At 37.5% G+C, this 15,211-nt stretch overlaps 1 protein-coding gene across 2 annotated transcripts in view; it reads left to right on the plus strand.

The window, feature by feature from the left end:
• The window catches only part of ANAPC10 (anaphase promoting complex subunit 10), a 212,051-nt gene that overhangs the window by 116,285 nt on the left and 80,555 nt on the right, over nucleotides 1–15,211 (plus strand). The window contains exon 5 of one of the 2 annotated variants that reach the window (XM_043485365.1): nucleotides 1,581–1,812. The exons of the other annotated variant lie outside the window; for it this stretch is intronic. Coding sequence (XP_043341300.1) covers nucleotides 1,581–1,586 — 6 coding nt within the window. The 3' untranslated portion in view covers nucleotides 1,587–1,812. Of the gene's footprint in view, nucleotides 1–1,580; nucleotides 1,813–15,211 lie in introns of those variants that run through there. 2 annotated transcript variants of the gene reach the window in all.

Raw genomic sequence — 15,211 nt, forward strand, 5'->3', positions numbered from 1 at the left:
CCTACAGAATGAGAGAAAGTATTTGCAAAATATTTATCCCATAAGGGTTTAGTATCCAGAATATATAAAAAAGTCTTACAGCTCAACAACAGAAAGACAAACAGCCCAGTTTAAAAAATATCTGTAAAACAGATATACAAATGGCCAACTAACATATGCAAAGGATACAATCAAGAGATTAGATAATAACAAGAGTTGATGAACAAAAAGTCTACAAACAATAAATGCTGGAGAGGGTGTGGAGAAAAGGGAACACTATTGCACTTTTGGTGGGAATGTAAATTGATACAGCCACTATGGAAGATGGTATGGAGATTCCTTAAAAAGCTAGGAATAAAAACACCATATGATCCAGCAATCCCACTCCTAGGCATATACCCTGAGGAAATCAAAATTGAAAAAGACACATGTATCCTATTGTTCATTGCAGCACTATTTACAATAGCTAGAACATGAAAGCAACCTAGATGTCCATCAACAGGTGAATGGATAATGAAGTTGTGGTACATACACACAATGGAATATTACTCAGCCATAAAAACGAACACCCCTGAATCAGTTCTAATGATATGGATGAACCTAGAACCTATTATACAGAGTGAAGTAAATCAGAAAGAGAAAGAGAAATACTGTATTCTAGTGCATATATACAGAATCTAGAAAAATGGTACTGAAGAATTTACTTACAGGGCAGCAATGGAGAAACAGACATAGAGAATAGACTTATGGGCATGGGGACAGGGGAGGAGAGGGAGAGATGTATGGGGAGAGTAACATGGAAACTTACATTACCATATGTAAAATAGATGGCCAACGGGAACTTGCTGTGTGTCTCAGGAAACTCAAACAGGGGCTCTGTATCAACCTAGAGGGGTGGGATGGGAGGGAGACGGGAAGGAGGTTCAAAAGGGAGGGGATGTATGTACACCTATGGCTGAGTCATGGTGAGGTTTGACAGAAAACCACAAACTTCTGTAAAGCAGTTACCCTTCAATAAAAAAAAATTTTTAAAAGAGTTGATGCGGATATGAAGAAATTAGAACCCTCATTCATTGCTGGTAGGAATGTAAAATAGTTCAGCTGCTGTGGAAAACCATTTAGTGGTTCTCCAAAAATTTAGGAGTTAAGCTACAGAGTTACCATATGACTTGAAATTTCATGCTTAGATATATACCCCAAAGTAGCAAAAAACAGGTGTTCGAACAAGTGCATGTACAAGCACATTCAAGCTGCATTATTCGCAATATCCAAAAGATGGAAATAGCCCAGATGTTCATTGACAGGTGAATAAACAAGTTGTAGTATATATGTACAATGGAATATTATTCAGCAACAAAAAGGAATGAAGAACCGATTACTTGCCACAGAATGAATGAACCTCTACAGCATTATGTTAAATGAAAGAAACCAGACCTAAAGGCCACATATTGTATGGTTCTGTTGTATTTGCATGAAATGTCTGAAATATGCAAATACACAGAGAGAGCGAGCAGTGTGATGGATGCTGGGAGATGAGGCGAGCAGGGAAGAGAGAGAAACTGCTTACTGAGTAAAGGCCTTTACTTTGACTTTTTTTCCAGGGGTGAGGCATGCCACGTGGCTTGCAGATCTTGGTTTCCCAACCAAAGATTGAAAGCACAGAGTGGAAGTATGGAGCCCTAACCCCTGGACTACCAGGGATTTCCCTAAAGGATTTACAGTGGCGTGATGGAAATATCTAGAACAATATAGAGGTAGCGCTTGTGCAACACTGTGAATGTACTAAATGCCACTGAATTATTCGTGTTAAAATGGTTAATTTTGTCCTGTGTGAATTTCACCTCAATAAATTTCTTTAAAAATTATGTTATCAGTGGTCTATAAAGCTGGGGCAGTGAAAGTTGTCTGTGTGAAGGCAGGAAGACTCTAAAAGAGTTTGAAGCATTGAAATAAGATAATTGTGGCCAAAATGTAATAAACTCAATAGAAGAACTAAAAAGTAGGCTGGAGGGGGTAGACAGAGGTCAATATTGATGTGTTAATAATAAGGAATTTGTGGAGAGGAAATAAGGATATGTCGTCATGATATAATTCATGTCGTTTAGAAATTTTCTCTGCTGTGTAGAGAGTAGATTTTACGGGGTCATGGAGCATTCAGGGAGTCTGTTTGAGAGGTTATGTTAGAGATCTAAGCAGGAGACAATGGTGGCTAAATCTAGGATGAAAGCTGTGGGAAATAAAGGGACATGAGAAGATTTGAGAAATATTTAGGAGCAAAATGTTTGATTAGATTTAGAGGTGCTGTGCTATGCTCAGTCGTGTCTGACTCTGTGTGACCCCATAGACTATGGCCCACCAGGCTCCTCTGTGCATGGGATTCTCCAGGCAAGAATCCTGGAGTGGGTAGCCATTGCCTTCTCCAGGAGATCTTCCCAACCCAGGAATCAAACCTTCGTATCTTACATCTCCTGCTTTGGTAGGTGGATTCTTTGCCACTAGTGTCACCTGGGAAACCCAGATGTAGAGATAGGATTGCCAAATACAGTTACATTTAATTATTTGGGAAGTATTAATACAAAAATTTAACTTTAGGAGTTGTTGAAGGACAGGGAAGCCTCTCATGCTGCAGCCCATGGGGTTGCAGAGTCGGACACGACTGAGTGACTGAACATCAACAACAAAACAAAATTATTCATTTTTTAAAAATATTTTTTGATGTGGACCATTTTTAAAGTCACTATTGAATTTGTTACAGTATTGCTTCTGTTTTATATTTTGTTTGTTTTGTCCATGAGGCATGTGGGATCTTAGCTCTCCAACCATGGATAGGACCCTCGCCCCCTGCAAGACAAGGCAAAATCTTAACCTTTGGACCACCAGGGAAGTCCCTTCATTGCCTATTGAAATTAAAATTCAGTTGCGTGTCCTGTATTTTTAATTGCTAAATCGGGTAACTCTACATGGAAGGTAAAGGAAAGAGAGAATTCTGACATTTTGATTTCTGGCACCAGCACCTGATAGGTGATATCTGTTCTTACTGAGACTAGGAACACTGGGGGAGGAATGGATTTTTCATGGAGGAGGAAGACATCACACATTCAATTTGAAAGTAACTGAATAGTCAGTAGACTAATAAGATTTACAGAATCACTGAAGGAGCGTTTGCAGAATGAAAAGAGAAGAATGTCCAGGATGTTATAGGCTCATCGGATATGACTGAAGCGACTTAGCAGCAGCAGCAGCGGTAATTAAAAGATGATCAGAGAAAAAGAAGCCTGCAAAGGAGACTGAGAAGGATCTAGAACACTGGAGGATGAGATCCAGGATGGTGATTGTGTGGAAACCCACGTTGGAAAGGGTTTCATGTAGGAAGAAGTGATCCACCTTATAAGGTAGAAGTTACAGAGAAGTCAAACCACTTTTGACTGAAAAAGACACAAGCAGTTTTGGCAATTAGGAGATTTGGGAATACTTAAGAACTACATCCGGTCCCATCACTTCATGGCAAATAGATAGGGAAACAGTGGAAAAAGTGACTGACTTTGTTTTTTGGGGCTCCAAAATCACTGAGATGGTGACTGCAGCCATGAAATTAAAAGACGCTTACTCCTCGGAAGGAAAGTTATGACCAACCTAGACAGCATATTAAAAAGCAGAGACATTACTTTGTCAACAAAGTTCTGTCTAGTCAAGGCTATGGTTTTTCCAGTGGTCATGTATGGATGTGAGAGTTGGACTATAAAGAAGGCTGAGCGCAGAAGAATTGATGCTTTTGAACTGTGGTGTTGGAGAAGACTCTTGAGAGTCCCTTGGACTGCAAGGAGATCCAACCAGTCCATCCTAAAGGAGATCAGTCCTGGGTGTTCACTGGAAGGACTGATGTTGAAGCTGAGACTCCAATACTTTGAACACCTGATGTGAAGAGCTGACTCACTGGAAAAGACCCTGATGCTGGGAAAGATTGAGGGCAGGAGGAGAAGGGGGTGACAGAGGATGAGATGGTTGGATGGCATCATCAACTCAATGGACATGAGTTTGGGTAAACTCCGGGAGTTGGTGATGGACAGGGAGGTCTGGCTTGCTGCGATTCATGGGGTCACAAAAAGTCGGACACAACTGAGAGAATGAACTGAACTGAACTGAAGAACTCCTTTGGTGTGATGGTTCAGGGGAAGGAATGCACAGATCTAAATTTAATGGATTATGGGATGACCAGGCAAGGAAATAGAAGAAACTACAAATTAGTATTTGATCGAGTTTTGCCGGACTATTTAGTCAGTGGTGGTGGTAGGGAACATCAGTTCTGTATTCTATATGCTGTCTTCGTCTGATAATTTACTTTCTGTAGAACACTGAAGCAAAAAATTAGTAAGAATCCACTTTCTAGACTCGAGACAAATGTAAAATGAAGGCATTCAGTTTTTCAAGATACTTCCTTTTGTTCTGCAGAGGAAGACCACAACTTTCTGAATGACAATCAACTTTGATGTAAGTAGTACCACTACAACTAGACTCCAGACAAATGAAAAATGAAGTTTTCCCCCACCCTGTTCTTAAAAAAAAGATTTGTTTGATTTTTCAGTCTCAATGATTAATTTTTTTACTTTTTACATTAAAACTTTTTTTGAATTAAAATTTTTTTCCCAGTGATTTTTATAGTCATTCTTTTTAATATATGGAGGGTTGATTAACTGTACTTATCACTTTATAGTATGTGGGACAGGTGTGTTTGTGATTGTATGAGCTAGAGATAGGAGATTGTGTCAAATGCTAAGTCAATTAACATTGATTTGGTACATAGTGAAGCCTACCATGTTATAAAAAACAAATTTAACTTAAAGGCAAAGAAACACTAAACACCCAGTTAATTTATGGCGAAGCATACTTAGTTTATGATTTTGGTTAATACATACTTTAACTAGAACAGTGTTCTATGCTCATTTTTATTAAATACTGTAGGTGTTTTCTGGGGCATGAGGTAATAACCCAAATACAATTAAAATGACCATAAAATTAGGGTCTCCACACAGGCTCCCAGGGATGGGTCTGTTTGAGGCTTCTAGTCATCAACATTGGGTGGTCTGCTATTGGTGCATGATACTTAAATAGAGCTTTTTCCCCTTTAGGTCTGTAAGGTGTTAAGGTGTTTTTATAAAACCCCATAAACCCTCGTTAAACACTTTTTTTTTTCATAAAGAAAACTTCAATCTTTATTTGACGTGTTTTCTGTGGCACTATTTTGGCATTTTAACAAGTTCTTTAAAGAATCACTCTAATAATTGCATGCACCTCTGGGTGGGGGTGGAGGGGTATTTATTCAGGTTTGTGTACATCACACTGCCTGATCCACTAAGCAACAAGCACAGCATTTTGGTACACTTTAATTTAATAAGGAAAAAAAGATCAAAAGAATCTCCAGGTGGAGAAAGTTAGGCTAATTTGGGTGTTGCATATTAACTGATTGAAAGGAAGGCTTGACTACTGACTGAATTAACTATAATTCAACTGTATTAGATTATTTACTACTGTGAGGGCTTCCAACACTGCAGAAGAAATAACAGCACTTTTCCCCACTTTGACACTCCTTATTCCCTTTCCCCGCTTTATGATCCCTGCCTTTGAAAATAGTGTATAACATTTGTTGTGTTTACTATTTTGTGTCTGTCAGAATGTAAGAGAGAAACGGACTTTGTCTTTTTGTTCACTATTGTGTATTTTTATTGTCTAGGACAGTGCTTGGGACATAATGGCATGCAATAAATATTCCCTGAGTGAATGAATGAATGGGTAAAGGAGTGAATGAATAAATCACGTTCTGTTCATTTTCCAAGGTATAGCATGAATGTTAGCTCTCTCAGAGTCCAGATTTCGTATGCATGTAAGTTTCTCATAAAGATCTCATTTCTCTCCCCTTTCACTCCACATTTTGAATCACAGAATCTTGGCATCATTAGGAATAATATTTGTATGTTTATAGGAACCACGTGAAGTCAGATCATGGTTTTTTGATGATGTCATGAAGCACTATTCCATATAAATACATTTGCACTCTAGAATTTCTTCCAAGTAAAAACAGGTGGTCATGTTAACTTTTTCTTTTTTCTTTTTTACTTTAAAAGAAAGAAAACACCTCAGTTACAGCAATGTTGATAATTGCAGACTCTGTATTTTTAAAAAATATTTAACTGAGGAGGGGGATTCTGGGAAGATGGCAGAGTAGAAAGCACCAGAAATCTGTCCTCTCACCTAGAAAACAACTGCACTAGAAGATGCAATTATTTTGTAATCTGGAGTCTATAGAAAGCTTGCAGCTTCCAGGGAAAGGCTTGGACAGTAAATTGCAGTTAATTTTAATTGATTTCAACTGTTAGCACTGTAGCAGCTCCTCCCTCTCCAAAGTCCCAGCCAAGGTAGACAGCTGTGTACTTGATCTTGGAGCAGCTTGAATGCAATTTGCAAGAGCAAATGTAGGCATTGAGGACTCTGTACTCTAAATATTGAAGATGTGTTCTGATTGCTTCTTCTGATTGCCTCATCATGGAAGTGCAGACACAGAGGTGACCAACTATTATTTGTACCACTCCCCTCCAGTGTTGAAAGTCTTTCTGCCTCTGGTTCAAGTGAATTCCAGGGAAGGTAATGAGTTGGCACCTTCCTTTTTTTACCCTCCTTCATTTTTCTCTTTTTCCTCTTTTGAAGTCAGACATAGAAGAAAAGGACATTCAAAAGTAGAACTGCATATCCAGGGGAAATTAGAAAGTCATTACACATGCCTAGGAAAAGGCACAGGCTCAGAAAAGCCCTGCAAAGACCATAAGTTTACACTTCAGGGCAAGCTTAAAACAATCAAAATAAGACAAAAACTAAAACAAGCAGACCCTTTAGAAAGGAGGAGAATTAGAAGGAATCTAATTTTGAGAGATACTACATTATTAGATTCAAATCCATTTTCAACAAAATAAAATCTCAAGAAATATAAAGAAACAGGGACATATTGGCCAATCATAGGAAAGAAATAAATAGAAACTATCATTGAGATAGACAAGAAAGACATACTGAAAAAAGATTTTAAAACAACTGCTGTAAAAATACTCAAAGAACTAAAGAAAGCTGTGGGCAAAATCATAAGAACAATGTATGAACAAAACGGAAATGCCAATAAAGAGAAAATTTAAAAAGATGCCCAAAAGAAATTCTAGAGTTGAAAAGTACAGTAACTGAAATGAAAAATTCACTGGAGGAATTCAAAGTCATATTTGAACAGGCAGAAGGAAGAGTCAGCAAACTTGAAAACAGGAAAATGGGAATTATCAAGTCTGAGGAACAGAAAAAAATTAAGAAAGTTCAAGAAAAGTGAACAGATCCTAAGGGACCTGTGGGACATCATCATGTGGGACAACTTACACATTGTGGGAGTACAGCAAGGAGAAGAGTGAAAAGGAAGCAGAGATTATTTGAAGAAATAAAGGCCAGAAATCTCCAAAATTTGGTGAAAGACAGAAGATAAACATCTAAGGTCGATGAAATTCAAGTAGCATGGATTGAAAGAGGTTCACACTGATATATACATTTTAAGAAAAGGTCAAAAGTAAAAGACAAAGAGAATCTTAAATGCAACAAGAGGCAAGCAAATCGTAACACACAAAGTGTCCTCAATAAGATTATCAGTAGTTTTATTATCAGAAAATTTGGAGGCAGGAAGGCAATGCGTGTATATTTTCAAGTGTTAAAAGAAAGAATCTATCAACCAAGAATCTTATATCCAGCAAAACTGTCCTTGAAATGTGAAGGAGAAATTAAGACATTTCCAAAATCTGAGCTATTTCTTTTCCATGAGACCTGCCTTGCAAGAAATCCTAAAGGGAGTCCTGCCTATTGAAACAAAAAGATACTAGACAATAGCTTGAAACTTTATGAAGAAATAGAGATCTTAGTAAAGGTAAGCATATGGATATTTATTAAGTTAGTATTACTGTAACAATAGTCTGCAAGGAGATCCAACCAGTCTATCCTAAAGGAAATCAGTCCTGGGTGTTCATTGGAAGGACTGATGTTGAAGCTGAAACTCCAATATTTTGGCCACCTGATGCAAAGAGCTGACTCATTTGAAAAGACCTTGATGTTGGGAAAGATTGAAGACAAGAGGAGAAGGGGATGACAAAGTATGAGATGGTTGGATGGAATCACTGACTCAATGGACATGAGTTTGGTTAAACTTCGGGAGTTGGTGATGGACAGGGAGGCCTGGCGTGCTGCAGTTCATGGGGTTGCAACGAGTCAGACATGACTGAACGACTGAACTGAACTGAACTGAACAATAGTCTATGATTCCTTTTATTTTTTTGTTTTCCTCATGATTTAAGAGACTAATACATTTTTTAAATTTCTTGGTGTAAAAGTATTGTAAATTTTGTCTGTAACGTCACATTTTGTTTTCTACATAATTTCAAGAGGCTAATGCATTCACAAAACAAATTATTAGTTTAAGTTTTGGACACACAATATACAAAGATAAAATTTTGTGACACCAATAGCTGAAAGAAGTGGGGACATACCTATAAATGAGCAGTTTTTTAAAATGTTTTTGGGGTTAAGTCAGTATGAATTCAAATTAGAGTATTATAACTTTAGGATGTCAAATGTAATTATCATGATAACCACAAAGAAAATAGCTATAGAATATGCATACAAGGAAATTATAAAAGAATGAAAGCATTTCACTGTAGAAAAATTAGCTAAATTTTTACAAAAGAGATTTAATGCAGGAAATGAGGGACAAGAAAGCTATAGAGCATATAGAAAACAAATAGCAAAGTGACAGAAGTGAGTCCCTCTTATCAACAAAGACTTTAAATGTAAACTGATTAAACTCTCCAATCAAAAGACAGAGATTGGAAGAATGTGTTAATAAACAGAGCCAACTAACTGCTGTCTACAAGAGACTCGTTTTAGACCCAAAGACACAAATAGGTTGAAAATGAAAGAATGGAAAAAGTTATTCCATGAAAATACTAATCAAAAGTTAGCAGGGGTGGCTATATTAATATTAGACAAATTTGACTTTAAATCAAAAAGGTACAAAAGACAAATGAAGACATTGTATATTAATAAAAGATTCAGTACATCAATAAGATATCACCATTATAAATACTTATGCACCTAATAATGGACCATCAAAATATATGAGGCAAAAATTGACAGAATTGAAGAGACATTTTCTACAATAATAGAGACAACAATGTTGCTTTTCAGTTGCTAAGTCATGTCTGACTCTTTGCAACCTCATGGACTGCAGCATGCCAGGCTATTATTCTGCCCTCCGCTATCTCCTGGATTTTGCTCAAATTCATGTCCACTGAGTCAGTGATACCATCTAACCATCTTATTCTCTGCCTCCCTCTTCTTTTGCCTTCAATCTTGCCCATCATCAGGGTCTTTTCCAATGAGCTGGCTCATTGCCATCAGGTGGCCAAAGATATTTAACTCTCAATAACGCATAGAACAACCAGATGCTAAGGAAACAGAGGACTTGAACAATACAGTAAACCATAATAAACAGGACACTCTGTTTAATAACAATGAAATGCACATTTTTGTCAAGTGAATTTGAGATGAGTATTCTCCAGGATAGACATATGTTACATCACAAATGAAATTTCAATAGATCTAAAGATAAAGGTACCGTACAATTATCTTGCACTCATTTGACATGCTAGCAAAGTAATGCTCAAAATTCTTCAGGCTAGGCTTCAATAGTATGTGAACCAAAAACTTCCAGATGTACAAGCTGGATTTAGAAAAGGCAGAGAAACCAGAGATCAAATTGCCAACATCCATTGGATTAAAAAAAAAAAAAGCAAGAGAATTCCAGAAAAACCTTTACTTCTGCGTTATTGACTACGCTAAAGCCTTTGGGTGGATCATAACAAACTGGGGAGAATTCTTAAAGAAATGGGAATATAAGACCACTTTACCTGCTTTCTGAGAAACCTGTATGCAGATCAAGAAGCAACAATTAGAACCGAACATGGAACAATGCGTTAGTTCAAAACTGGAAAAGGAATACAACAAGGCTGTATATTGTCACCTTGCAGAGTACATCACACAAAATGCCAGGCTGGATGAAGCACAAGCTGGAATGAAGGTTGAAGGGAGAAATATCAATAACCTCAGATATGCAGATGACACCACCCTTATGGTGCGAAGAGGAATTAAAGAGCCTCCTGATGAAAGTGAAAGAGGAGAGTGAAAAAGCTGGCTTAAAGCTCAACATTCAAAAGACGAAGATCATGGGATCTGGTCCTGTCGCTTCATGGCAAATAGATGGGGAAACAATGGAAACAGTGACAAACTTTATTTTCTTGGGCTCCAAAATCACTGTGGACAGTGAATGCAGCCATGAAATTGAAAAACACTTGCTCCCTTGGAAGAAAAGCAATGGCAAACCTAGACAACATATTAAAAAGCAAAGACATTATTTTGCCTACAAAGGTCCACATAGTCAAAGCTATGGTTTTTCCAGTAGTCATGTACGGACGTGAGAGCTGGACCATAAAAAAGGCTGAACACTGAAGAACAGATGCTTTCGAACTGTGGTGCTGGAGAAGACTCTTGGGAGTCCCTTGGACTGCAAGAGATCAAACCAGTCAATCCTTAAGGAAATTAACCCTCAATATTCATTGGAAGGACTGGTGCTGAAGCTGAAGCTCCAATACTTTGGCCATTTGATGTGAAGAGCTGACTCATTAGAAAAGACCCTGATGCTGGGAAAGATTGAACACAGGAGGAAAAGAGCATGACAGAGGATGAGATGGTTGGATGGCGTCACTGACTCAATGGACATGAGTTTGAGCAAACTCCAGGAGATGGTGAAGGACAGGGAGGTTTGGTGTGCTACAATCCATGGAGTCGCCAAGAGTTGAACATGACTGGGTAACTGAGCAACAACAACAACAATGCAAAGTATCTTCTCTGACCACAGTATAATGAAGTTAAAAATCAAAAGAAAAAAACTGAAAAATTCACAAATTTGTGGAAGTAAAACAACTAATGGATTAAAGAAAATAATCACAAGGGAAATTAGAAAGTGTTTAGAGACTATTATTATGTGTTTCCCTGGTAGCTCAGATGGTAAAGAATCTGTCTGCAATGCAGGAGACTTGGGTTCGATCCCTGGGACAAGAAGATGCCCTGGAGAAGCGAATGACAACCCCCTCCAGTATTCTTCTTTTTTTCTTAATGATGATAAATTTTGGTACAATTTGTATTGATAATAATATATTATGCAATATTATAATATTTTTATTTCTTTTTTATTTTAAATTAATTATTTTAATTGGAGGATAATACTTTACAATATCGTGGTGGTTTTTGCCATACATTGACATGAATCAGCCTCGGGTGTACATGTGTCCCCCAGTCTGAACTCCCCTCCCCCACTCCAGTATTCTTGCCTGGAGAATTTCATGAACAGAGGACCCTGGTGGGCTTCAGTCCATGGAGTTACAAAGAGTTGGATAAGACTGAGTGAATCACATTTTGTGTGTGTGTTTGTGTTTTAGAGACTATAAAAGACTGAAGGTTTGTGTCCCCCTCAAATCCATATATTGAAAATTCAACTGACGGTCTGTATTTGCAGATGAGACTCTTAGGAAGTAATATGGTTAAATGATGTAGTAAGGGAGGGATTGGGGGCAGGAGGAGAAGGGGACAACAGAGGATGAGATGGCTGGATGATGTCACTGACTCGATGGACATGAGTTTGGGTAAACTCCAATAGTTGGTGATGGACAGGGAAGCCTGGCGTGCTGCGATTCATGGGGTCGCAAAGAGTTGGACATGACTGAGTGACTGAACTGAACTCAACTGAACTGATGTAGTAAGTGTGGGGCCTTGATCTGGTAGAGTTAGTATCCTTATAAGAAGAAACACCAGAGAGTTCTATCTTCCTCTTTCTTCACTCACCAGAGAAAGGCCATGTGAGGACACGCTAAGAAGGTGACCATCTGTAAGCTAGGAAGGGAGCTCTCACTTTGATCCTCCCAGCTTCCAGAATTGTGAGAGAGTAAATTATTGTTACTTGAGCAACAGAGTCTGTGATATTTTGTTATAGCTGCCCTAGCAGACAGATTTTGGAACCACGAAGTAGGTTGCTGCTGTAAAAAAAAAAATTCCTGAAAATATAGAAGTGGCTTTGGAACTGGGTAAAGGGTAGAGGCTGGAAGATTTGGGGATACATGCTAAAAAGAAATAAGCCTCAATTGCCATGAGGGGACTGTTGGTAGAAATATTGATGTTAAAGGTGTTCTGCTGAGGAATCTTAAAGCAAAGAGGAGAGCCTCCACCTTCTTAGGGATTACATAAATAATCATAAAGAGAATGTTGATAGAAATATAGATGTTAAAGGCCATTCTAGGGAGATCTTAGATGGAAATGAGAAACAGTTTACTGGAAATTGGAAGAAAGGCGATCCTTGTTATAAAATGGCAAAGAAGTTGACTGACTTGTGTTCTAGTATTTTGTGGAACATGGAAGTTGTGAACAATGAAATTGGATATTTAGCTGAGGAGATTTCTAAGCATAATGTTGAAAGTGAGACCGGGGCCTCTTGACTGCTTATAGTAAAATGCAAGAGGAGAGCTATGAATTAAAGAAGGGATTGTTAAATAAAAAAGAACCAGAACTTAAAAGATTTGGCCTTTTCGTATTGCAGAAAACAAGAAAGCGTGTTGTAAAGAGAACACCAAGAGTGTGGTTAGACTGTAACTCAATGAAAATATTATGGGATTATAAGAGCAGAAACACTACCAGTTTGAATGGCAGGGGACAGGGGTGAACTAAATGAAGGAAGGCTTTTGGGATTCTTGGATTTTATAGGAAAGGACAGTAGGGCTCTTTGGCTGTGAACTGTGCTATTCTTCAGGAAAAGGGAAGAATGGTTCAGAAGGTAATTCAGAGATCATCAGGGTCATGGCCTCAATTTCAATGGGCCAGACAGCCTCTTCCCAGCAGAGCTGTGGGGACAAGTTCCTGCCTGGAAGAACAGCAGGGGCATGACTCTTCCCAGTAGAGCTGTGGAGTTGGGGCCTCTGCCCTAATGAGTCCAGAAGGTGGGTCAACCCTAACAGTGGGTCCAGAAGGCAGAGCATCAAACAAAATAGTGTTATAACTGGGCCTTAAGATCTACTGTAATTTGCCTTGCTAGATTTTGAACTTGCTTGGGAGCCATCACCCCTTTCTTTCTTCCAGTTTTTCTCTTTTGGAATGAGAATGTCTATTCTATGCCTGTCCCACCAGTGTTATTTTGGAGAAACATGACCAGTCTGGTTTACAGCTGGACAGGAATTTTGCCTCAGTACAAATTGTACCTGGAGTTTCACCCATATATGATTTAGATAATTTTCAGATAAGGCTTTGGACTTTAAGCTTTAGAATTTGGTGTTAAGACTTTTGGGCTGTTGAAATGGAATAAATGTATTTTGCGTGTGAGAAGGACATGAATTTTGAGGGCATAATGTTATGGACTTAAGGTTTATGTCCTCTCAAAATTCATATGTTGAAGCCCTAACCCTGGTGTGACTGTATTTGGAGATGGGGCCTCTAGGGAAGAACTAAGGTTAAATGAGGCAAGAAGGCAGTGTCCTGATCCAATAGGATTAGTGCCTTATAAAAAGAGATATCAGAGAGTTCTTCCTGTCTCTGTCTCTATGTCTCTCTCTCCCTCTCTCTCTCCACATGCATAAGAAGAGTGATGTTAGCACATAGTAAGGATAAAACCCAAAGGGAAAGTTCTTACCAGACACCAACTCTGTAGGCACTGATCACTCCCCAAAACTGTAAGAAAATAAATTTTTTATGCTTAAGCCACCCAATCAATGATTTTCTGTTACAACATCCCAAGCTCACTAAGACAGAGACAAATCAAAATGAAAGCACAAAAAGAAAGCATTTATGGGATGCTGTGAAAACAGTGCTAAGGGGGAAATTTATGGTTATAAACACTTACATTAAAAAACCAAAAAAATGATAAATCAAATAAACTTAATTTTACAACTTATGAAACTAGAAAAAGAAGAATAAACTAAACCCAAAGTTAGAAGAAGGAAATAATAAAATGTAGAGCAGAGATAAATGAAATTGAGAATAGAAAAGCAATAAAATCAATAAAACAAAAAGTTATCTGTAGTATGGAAATGGGTATGAAAATATGAAAATGGGTGTGATACATTCAAATAAAATGTTTCAATAAATGTTCTAATTAAAGCAAAAAAAAAACAAACAAAAAGTTGGTTCTTCGAAATGATCAACAAAATGTACAAACTGTTAGCTAAGTTAGCTAATAAACAGCAAACTGTTAGACTAAGAGAATAAGAGAGAAGAGTCAAATTACTAAAATCAGAACTGAAAGTGGAAACATTGCTAATGACTTTATTAGAATTAAAAGGATTATAAGAGAGTACTATAAGTGATTGTATGCCAACAAATTAGATAATTTAAATGAAATGAACAAATTCTTAGAAACACAAAATGTACCAAGACTGAATCATGAAGGATTAGAAAATCTGAATAGACCTGTAACTAGTAATGAAATTGAATCATTAATCAAAAATTTCCTAACAAGGGAATCCCTGGACTTGGTGACTACACAGGTGAATTCTACCAAACATTTCAACAAGAATTAATATCAATCCTCAAACTTTTCCAAAAACTGATGAGAAGGAAATACTTCATAATTCATTCTACAAAGCTACCATTACCCTATAACAAAGCCAGAAAAAGAAACAACAAAAAAAGAAAGTAGACCAATATCCTATGAATGCTGATGCAAAAATTGTCAACAAAATACTAAGAAACTGAATTCAATAGCATATTCAAAGGATTATACATTGTCACCAAGTGGGATTATTTCTGGAGTACAAGAATAATTTAACATATGAAAATCAATGTAATATACCACATTAACAGAATGAAGGGGAAAAAATCCATATGATCCTCTTAATTGATGCAGAGAAAGCAACTGAAAATTCAAGACCCTTTCATGAGGAAACCATTCAACAAACTAGGAACAAAAGGAGACTACCTGAAAAACATAATAAAAATAATATAAATATATGAAAAAATCCACAGCAAACATCATTCTCAATCATGAAAGGCTGAATACTTTTCCTCTAAGATCAGGAAAAAAGTAAGCATTCCTGCTTTTGCTATGTCTGTTCAATGTCTGAAAAGTAGA

Source organism: Cervus canadensis, chromosome 1, assembly GCF_019320065.1.
Source record: "Cervus canadensis isolate Bull #8, Minnesota chromosome 1, ASM1932006v1, whole genome shotgun sequence".
Lineage (NCBI taxonomy): Eukaryota > Metazoa > Chordata > Mammalia > Artiodactyla > Cervidae > Cervus > Cervus canadensis.